Below are 9,467 nucleotides of genomic sequence, written 5' to 3' on the forward strand. Positions count from 1 at the left end.
CAAACATATATTTAGACACGATTCATAGTTGATCGAATATCACAAGTAAACTTGTTTAATCCTTCCACATATGAAAGATAGATGCAATGGAAGGCCAACGAGCAGAAATTTAGTAATATAAATGTGTGCACTATTCCAAAACGTAATAATCATATAATGTGTTTCTTAATCAGTGTTACTGCAGGAACAAAATTATCTCTGTATTCTTGTTGAATTTAAGTCGTTAAATAATTCCTGTAGCTAAAAGTAGGGGTGTGTGTTATCAAAAAAAAAGAAAAAGAAAGTAGGGGTGTGCATGAGTAAAAATTGAATTGAATTTTTTTGAAGAATCAAACCGAATTGCTTTAAATGGTTCGGTTCAAAATCGGTTCGGTTCAGTTCGGTTCGGATAAAAAACGGTTCTGTTCTTGATTAGTTTTAAAAATCAGTTCCGTTCTTTAAAAACAAATTCAATCGATGAACCAATTTTTAAAAATTAGTTATTTTAAGTGCGGTTCAATTCGGTTCAGTTTTCTGGTTCTTTTGCATATTCCTAGCTAAAAGGATACTAAGATGTCCGAATTAACAAACTAGACTTTTGTTTCAAGGAATAGGTTATATTTATAAACTTTTATAAACTATACTATACACTACGAGTAGTACATACTCAAGTAGTAATATATATTACCCGTAGTGCATAGTATAATTTATAAAAAAATGGTAAACAAAAGATTTATAAATATAACATGCTTTTCTTTCAATAAGTATAAAATGACTTTTGGTTTATAATGTTTAATTTTTTAAAAAAATAACTTATTGTATTATTATTTTAAAAAATATATTGACATTTCTTTCTATGTTTAGAAAAAATAAATTATATTATCTAATGATAAAGAAGTTATTTCAAATTTTGATTGATTTCCAACCAAATATTTTTTATGATACGAGGAAAAAGTAATTATTAAAGTTACAAATGTTATTAAGGGTGTGCATGGCAACCATTCTGTTCCCTAGCACTGTTTCTGAAAAAAAAAAAAATTTTTTCTATTTCTGTGCCTTGGAATAATTTTTTAGAAAAAAATGTGTTTGATAACATGTATTATTTTTACTCCGAGAATGAGAATTGCGTTCGATAACACAACAAATGATAGAATAAAAAATTATTCCTATTAAACATAATTTTTTTTTTATCATCACTTTCCTTTTTCATATGGTATGTTAGGGGTGGAGGCGGCGGCGGCGACGACGACGGTGGTTGTAGTAGTGGCGTTGTGATGGTGGTAGCGGTGACATCATGGTGGTGGTGGTGGTAATGGTGGTGGCAATGGTGGTGGTAGTGGTGTGGTGGTGGTGGCAGTAGTAGCTACGACGATGGTGGTGGTGAGGATAGTGACGGTGGTGGTGACAGCAGTGGCCACAACGATGGTGGTGACAGCAGTGGCCGCAACGATGGTGGTGATAATGGTGGCATGGTGGTGATGGCATGGTGGCAGTGACGGTGGTAGTGGTGGTGGTGGTGGTGATGGTGGCATGATAATAGTTGTGGTGGCAGCGGTAGTGGTGGTAATTGTGACATAGTGGCGGCGGCGGTAGTGGTGGTAATGGTGACATAGTGGCGACGACGGTAGTGGTGGTGGTGACAACAGTGGCGACGACGGTAGTGGTGGTGGTGACAACAGTGGCGACGACGGTAGTGGTGGTGGTGACAACAGTGGCTGCGACGATGATGATGATGATGACATGGTGGTGGCGGCGACAGCGGCAACAACAATTGTGGTGGTGGTGACGGCAGTGTTTACGACGATGGTGATGGAGATGACATAGTGGTAGTGGTGGCGGCGGCGGTAGTAGTGGTGGCATGGTGGTGGTGGTGATGGCAGTGGCTACGATGGTGGTGGTGGTGGTGGTTGGTGACGATGGTAGTGATAATGGTGGTGACGGTGATGGTAGTGGTATTGGTGGTTGGTGACGGTGGTAGTGATAATGGTGGTGGTGATAATGACGGTGGTGGTGGTGGTGGTGGTACGACGATGGTAGTGGTGGTCGTGTCGGGACGATGGTGGCGGAGGTGATGATGGTAGTGGTAGAGAATAATTGAGAAAGATAAGTGTTTCTCATTTTGTGTCCAGGAACAAAAAAGCAGAATTTTTTTTATTCTTTTTTCTGTTCTCCAGCACAAAAAATAAACCGGTTCATCCTGGGAACAAAAAAATAAATCGATTTTACCAAACAAGTTTTCTATCCATTTCTGTTCCCTGAAGACGAAATTAAAATAAAAATTGATTCTGAAAAGGTTGTTATGACTCATTCACACCCTAAGACTAATAGAAATGGCTGATTATTACAAATATTTTTTATGGGCTAACTTTAGGATTTATAGTCTATTATTATTACAAAAATATCATTTTATAATGAGTTTAATGTTTTTGTAGTCATTGAAGATAAAGTTATAGTTATCTCTAGTTATCCCAAAACGATATCGTTTTGGGGTTATGGGAAAAATTATAATTCTAAAGACTATAATAAATTAGAATTAAAAAAAAAATTCTTACAACTTCAAAATAATATCATTTTGAAATCATTGAAAATAATCTATCTCCGGTGAGTAGAGAAACATTAAAACATTTATATTAAAAAATTATAATATTAAAAAATCAAAATTTAGTGAGGGGTTGACAGCTGAAATACGTCCTTCCTTGGGTTCGCCGTTGAACCAGATTAATGGAGTAATTGGCGAACTAATAAAGAAAAAGTATATATTTTATTAATCTTTATAAAATAATAATAACAGAAAATTTTATGGGATTGGTAATTATTAAGTTAGAAAAAGATTTATATGGTTTGTTAAGTGAAATAAAAATATTTATTTTCTCAATTATTAATTTTTTATTACTAAAATAGTCATTATCATTTATGTTGTTTGAGAAAATATAAAATTTTTATCGAATAAAAATGTATAAAGTGTTATAACCTATACATCAACATAAAGGAACGTTTACCTGTACTTATGTCGATTAGCATAATATTTAATGATACTTTGATCTGGTCATGTGTTAACGCCTGATATTTTGCAAAATCAACCCCCACTAATGCACAAAAATTCCACTATATTGGCCATTTGCTGTATAATCGCAAAATTAGAGGGAAAGCAAGATACGATGATGTCTAGTGTTTGACAAACATGACAACAAATTTTTATTTTAATTTAAACAAACATTCGTGATGTTATAATGATAAACGATTCAATACATGGTTAATTGGGTTAAAAATTTATTAAAAGCCCCCTTTTTGCTTTCATTTGTTCTTTATCTGAAAGTGTGCACCCTATCCAATTGAATCATTGCACCTACAACCTGTTAAATTGGGGTTATTTTATCCTTCATCATCAGTTATAGGTTCTTTCGCATATACTATGTTGAAATTTGTCTGGATAGCATAGCAACGGTTGGATTGAAGAGGAGGAATCAACATCCTTTCTGAAATATTGGAGGTCTCTTTTCACAATAATTAGAGTACATATCATTTTCGGTTCTTTAGCAAATTTTATAATACCTGTTTTAGTCCGTCCCTAGCAAATAAAAAGGTTATTCGTGATCCTTAAAAAATTTAAAATGGACCAATTTTAGTCCTTTTGAAGGACTAATGTGAATCTTTTTTGAATTTGCGAGAGACCACGATTTCAACTAAATGGTTCTATTTTGAATTTCTTAAGGACTACGAATATTCTTTTTATTTGCTTGAGGACCAAAAATGATATTTACTCCAATACTTATTAGTTAGAGTAGCTTGCTTGTAGCTGTAGCTGTTTTCCATTCACCATCAACTTGAGGCCCGTGATTTGTAGTTAATAGATGATGGTGAAAGAAATCTTCCTAGTGCTTAGTAGGTAATAGATTATCATGAAAGAGAACTGTTTTGGGCATAATCTAATGGTGCAAACACCTTGGAAAATAATATTTCAACACCATAATAAATACGCCACATTTACACTTCACTTAATTGAATAAGAAAATTAAAGAGAGAATGTGTCATAATATATGTTTGCTTGTTTTCTTATCCAAAAATAATGTAAAAATATCATTATTCTGGTGGGACTTTACTTCTCTATTACATCGGTTAAAAAAAGAGATATTCTAAATATTTTACTCTGGCTAAGTGGTACATAGCTTCGGCCATGTGAAGGTTGATTAAGATTAATAATCACTTAAATTTAACACAAAACAGTTGAGCCATTGGCCGTTTATATTCGATTTCCAATATAAAAAGAAAAAATATGATTAACATATTTAAATATTACAGGCAGTTAATTTATTTTTAAAAATAAAATCTAAATTTTATTAACACATATTTGTTACAACAATAATGCGATCTACACGTTATTTATTTTCCAAAAAAAAGATCTACACGTTATTTTCTTCATATCATTTTCACATTACTTCTTTCTTAGAGAATAGAAAAACCATATGTTAAAAAACTTTTTCTCTACTTTATTTTTTAATAAAAATACAAAAATAATGTAAAAATATTAACTAAAAATACTTTCTACCATGAACTTTTGATCTTTATCCGTACCTATTCTTTAGGGGTGCCAGATATAAGCTGTACTTATACCTATGAAATTATTTTATCGTGTGGTTGTGAAGTATCGAAATTCGTATTATTTTTTTTAACAAATAATGGATCTCATCATTTATTGTGTCTATAGTATAAGAGATATTATTTCATGTGACACGAAAAAATAGAAGTCCATAAGAAATATTATAGCATCAACGACTTATATTATTCCCAATTAAGCATAAGGTTCTTTTTATACACATAACCTAATACAAACTATCTAAACTACTCACAATTGTTCAAATCCTAGTGGCTTTAATTAATTATAAGGTTTAAACTCGGTACATATGCTAAAAACCCTGGTGCATAAATATAAAAAAGTCGTCTGTACAGGGTGGTCATCATGAAGAACAACAGTGGTGAATAATTAAACATAACTATCACAACGATCGCCCACGTAAACACAAACATAAATTTCCCACTTCTATTCTCCTAACTTGTATTCTAAGCCATTAGCAGAACTTGGTTCCTAGTCGTTAAGGGAAGGCACAGCTTAAGTATGAAATTGCAAGCCCTTGATCTAGTGGATTTCTAGAGCCTTACATGATTGAACATGCATTAGGATTATCATCACTGAAGAGAGAGGTGAGCTTCTCATCCTCTGAATTTGGGTTGGGGAGTGCTTGGTCAGCGTTTTTCACATATCCAGAGGGTGCCTTCTTGTCATATGCCTGCGCAACATAAGGATATGCCACCAAGTTATATTGAATATATGGCCAAAACTCTGCTCTCTTTCCTGTGCTCTTCACTTTCTTTAGGACCTTGTTTCTATCCACGTAACCAGTCACTGTTACCTTGCTTTGCTTTCTATTCACCTCTACTTCCTTCACACCTGGATTGTTCTAAAATGTTTTAGTTCAACTTGTAAAAAATCAATTCAACCCAAAAGTTTAAGTTGTTAGGTGAGACTACATTAATAGTTTTATATATCTCAACACGTCCCCTCACATGAGAGCTCACTGGATTTGAAGGTGGACAATGCACAGTCCCACCTACCTGTGTGAACAAAGAAATTCCACTTGAAAGAAAATGAGGGACGACGAGGATCGAACCCGGGACACGCGACTCTGATACTATTAAAGAACTAATTTAACTCAAAAGCTTAACTGTTGGTGAGACTACATTAATGATTTTATATATCTCAACACAACTTATATTCTCGTAGCTAGAGCAAATTAATTAGCAAACTATCAAAAAATTATGTCGTTTGAGTTAAGAAGAGAAATACAAAAGTGCAGAACTAGTAGTTAAAAAAAAAAAAAAAAAATTGTATTGAGAGAGGAAGAAATTAAATATCATGTCAAAGCTATTCATAGCTTCAAAGTGAAAGCATATTTCAAAGGACTTCCAACTTAATTTCCTACAAGCCATAAAAGTTTACTTTGAACTACGAAGTATGGAAGATGAAAATAGGAAAGGTTTCTTCTATTTTTTGCTTGAAAAATCATGAAGCCGTGTGATGTATGGACATGTTGTTTATCACATACATAATAACCACCATATTTAGTTCTCATGAATGAAAAAGTTGACAAGGAACTCCTGTAGACAGAAATATGAGAGAGTAAGAAAGAAAGAGGTATGAACCTTTCATGTTGGAAACAGAATTCCGAACTCTTCTTTCACAGCCATCACAGTCCATTTTCACTTTGATTTCAACTGTCTATAAAACAAAGGAGAAAAAGAAAATCAGAATTTGCTTGAGACTAAGCCCACCGTTAAAGACACATACATAAATGGGATAGGAGCTCATGAAAACCTGCATTGGTTTGCGTTTCTTTTTTGGGGTGGAAACTGAGAAGTAATCTGAAAGGAAATCAAGAGCACCCATTTTCTTGGTTCTTTTTTGAGCAGAGAACAGAACGGAGTACTTAACAGACAAAGGGGTATAAAGAAGATATAGAGCAGAGTACTTGACAGAGAGAGGGAGTAATGGGGCTATAGGACACTACTTTGGTCTTTGGGGTACCAAATTATACGTTTACAAGGGAAGAAGCGTCCTTAATATATATCCACAAAGTTGGCTAAAATTTAATATAAAATAATGCTTAGATAATGACTTTTGTCGCTCTAATCATGTCTCTCACTCCAAATATCATGAGACAACTGGAGGGTTTGAGCACCAGCCACTTGAGACCAATATACAAAATTATTGAATCTATAGAGTTAATTATTTGAGAATGATAAGGGTAAAATATTTATTATCCACCCATAGTCTAGCAGCTGGTTTCTTTTCTTTTACTCAAAGAAACGTCGACTGTTGTAGACTTTCTTTCAACTTCTAATTCTCTTCTGATTTTTCTTCTCAATGATATGCATCTGACTCGGAATATCTGTATCACATTGATTTAATTAACTTCAGAGCGCGCGAATTCTGTTAAATTGAGTGATTGTTACAAATGAAATCAACAACTAAAATTGAATGTGAGACTAGTCTTATAAGTTAATCTTATATTATGTGTCATATATGTCAACATAAGCATTAGTATCATTAATATCTATTATCAATTATAATACCAGTATCATGTCTAATAACGGCTACATAATGAAAACGAGTCAGAAAGAAATCATATATATATTTTTGGAGTAGATTCTCTTCTGCGCTAATTAATATAACCATGTCAATTGGAATAATCATAATTATATATAGGTGAGTTAATGGTGATAAGAAAGAAAAGAGAAAAAATATAAGAATAGGAATAAAAAATTACATAATCATCATCATTGATTTAATTATTAATGATTAAAATCCTCTCACGTTACATAACCATGTTAAATTATACATGATAGGATTCATTTCTATATTTCTTCCAATTAGTGAGTCGCACAGGCTGAGATTTTCCTATGGCGGTCAATGTTGTACGATTTTTCTTGTGATTAACGTAAAAGGATTCACTTGTCGTTATAAAAAAATTATTTTAATTTGAAAATTTTATATTTGAAACTCAGATGACGATCCTCTACAGTTCTATCCAAACCCCTTCAAACATTTTATTATATGATAAGAAATTAATAATAAACTCAATTTGATAAATGTGGACAGGATGACAAGCTGCACTCTGTGAGAATAATAAGGGGTTGGTACAGGAATTTTTTTTGGATTTTCGAGAAATTAAAATTTTTAAAATTTTAAATTTTTAGATATTATCGTAAATTGAATGTAGAAATTATATTTTTAAAAATTGAGATTTCCGGATAAATAAAAAATTTTCCTGTACCAAACACCCCCAAAGAGATTCTCGTCCTTATTATATGGATGTGTTTTGTATAGGTTTTATTTTTTGTTTGATGGGAAAGTATAGGTGGGTATTGGTGTATATCACTTTTGGTACAAACTATTAAAAAAAAATATGGAAGGATAGGAAACATGATTTGTGTTGCTTTTTGGCACAATAACACTGTTTCAAAATACATCATAAGACATGGTATTTTGGATATGGATGGGAAAGTGAAAAATGTTCCTCAATAACACTGTTGTAAATATTTCTCCGATGATATTTCGATCAACGAAACATCTTTTCTTAAACTTTTCTATCAAACTTATTTTTTTACCATTTTCCATGTAATTGTATTTTTCTAATAAAAAACTTTTTTCCTCTACTAAACGTCCCCTAAGGGTCACAAAAGGCATTGAATAGTTAACCTTGGTAGGTGATTCAGTATTGGGAAAAATGTTTCTCCTTTTAAATGACATAACTTATGTCATTTTACTCTCACAAAAAGGTGGGACTCACATCTTTATATTTTTTTTTGTCCACACTCTCTTTTAATTTATCTATTTTTTTCTCTCATTTAAAATGACACAACTTTATATCCTTCATACCTTGGATACTAAATCAAAACCGAAGAGGTTCCATTACCTCCCCTCCCCTCAAAAAGGGAAAAAGTTAACATGATCCTGGCACATGTTAATTTTTCCTGGCCTCACTCACAGTCAAAAATATTTTTTGATCATTTTATCCCTGCTTTTTTCTTTTCTTTTCTATCATTTACATGTGAGAGGGACTATCTTGATCATGCAAATATTTCTCCTCAAAAAGGAAAAAGAAAAGAGCTTCTTAATCATTAATTTCACTGCAACCATTCTGTTGCGTTCATGAATGAGATGGGTAAATTTTACTTTGTTGGAAAATGATTGTCATTGATCATTTTGAAGTGTCAACATCTCTAGGGTGAGAGTCTTCAATGCTTTTTAAATGTCTCGTTTTGATTGTATAAATCCCTCATTTGTTTTTTATATATTCAAGTGAGATTCGTAACATTAAATAGAGGGAATTAAAAAATATTGAGTCTTAGTTATAAAAAAAAATATTGAGTCTTGAGAATTTCCACAATTTAATGGTTAAACCCCAAATTTTATATAAAATTCAAGGTTGACCAACACACCTTCACAGTGTAATGCATATTTAGGAACTGGGAACAAATCGATGAAATGTCAAAGCCATCTCAAATCAAAGCTTTGAAGCTTTTCATGATATCATAAATGGTTTTTTTTATACTTTTGTCATTTATTAATTAATTAATAATTAATTTGTCCCTTTATCAGAACTATTCATCATCCTGCTCCTATTTAGTTAATTAAGGTGAAGATGTAATCGACTAAATTGACAAAATACAGAAAATATGAACCCCAAAATTTAATCGACTACAACACCATCTTGATCGATTAAATTTCAAAGAGATTTAATCGACTAGAAATGCTTATTTAGTAGATTAAATTGCACATACAATATCTCTGTCTCATCATTAGGGTGAGCCCAATTAATGAAGGAATAATGTGGGCTTTCGTTCCAAAATGACTCAATCTCAGAACCTACGTCCAAATTTAAACTTTTCCGTTAGTACAAATGATAACACAAATATGAAATGTTCATTTA

General features: G+C 32.4%; 1 protein-coding gene across 1 annotated transcript; it reads right to left on the minus strand.

Annotated features, from left to right (window-relative positions):
• Nucleotides 1–4,747: 4,747 nt before the first annotated feature.
• On the minus strand, nt 4,748–6,568 carry LOC133309141 (heavy metal-associated isoprenylated plant protein 22-like). Its single transcript, XM_061509880.1, has 3 exons — nt 6,350–6,568; nt 6,178–6,253; nt 4,748–5,425 (listed from the first exon to the last, which is right to left on the minus strand). The coding sequence occupies exons 1-3, from the start codon at nt 6,419–6,421 to the stop codon at nt 5,133–5,135; spliced, it is 441 nt and encodes a 146-aa protein (XP_061365864.1). The 5' UTR covers nt 6,422–6,568; the 3' UTR covers nt 4,748–5,132.
• Nucleotides 6,569–9,467: the final 2,899 nt, after the last annotated feature.

The sequence above is a fragment of the Gastrolobium bilobum genome, unplaced genomic scaffold (genome assembly GCF_033153095.1).
Source record: "Gastrolobium bilobum isolate Gb01-03AN ecotype WA unplaced genomic scaffold, APGP_CSIRO_Gbil_v1 utg34197, whole genome shotgun sequence".
NCBI lineage: Eukaryota > Viridiplantae > Streptophyta > Magnoliopsida > Fabales > Fabaceae > Gastrolobium > Gastrolobium bilobum.

Bases quoted from the DNA above. Each gene is read 5' to 3' on its own strand.
- LOC133309141 (XM_061509880.1), bottom strand. From the start codon at position 6,421: ATGGGTGCTCTTGATTTCCTTTCAGATTACTTCTCAGTTTCCACCCCA. The intron at 6,254-6,349 runs GTTTTCATGAGC...TTTGTTTTATAG, and splicing joins AGAAACGCAAACCAATGCAG to ACAGTTGAAATCAAAGTGAA. The intron at 5,426-6,177 runs GTTCATACCTCT...AGAACAATCCAG, and splicing joins TTCTGTTTCCAACATGAAAG to GTGTGAAGGAAGTAGAGGTG.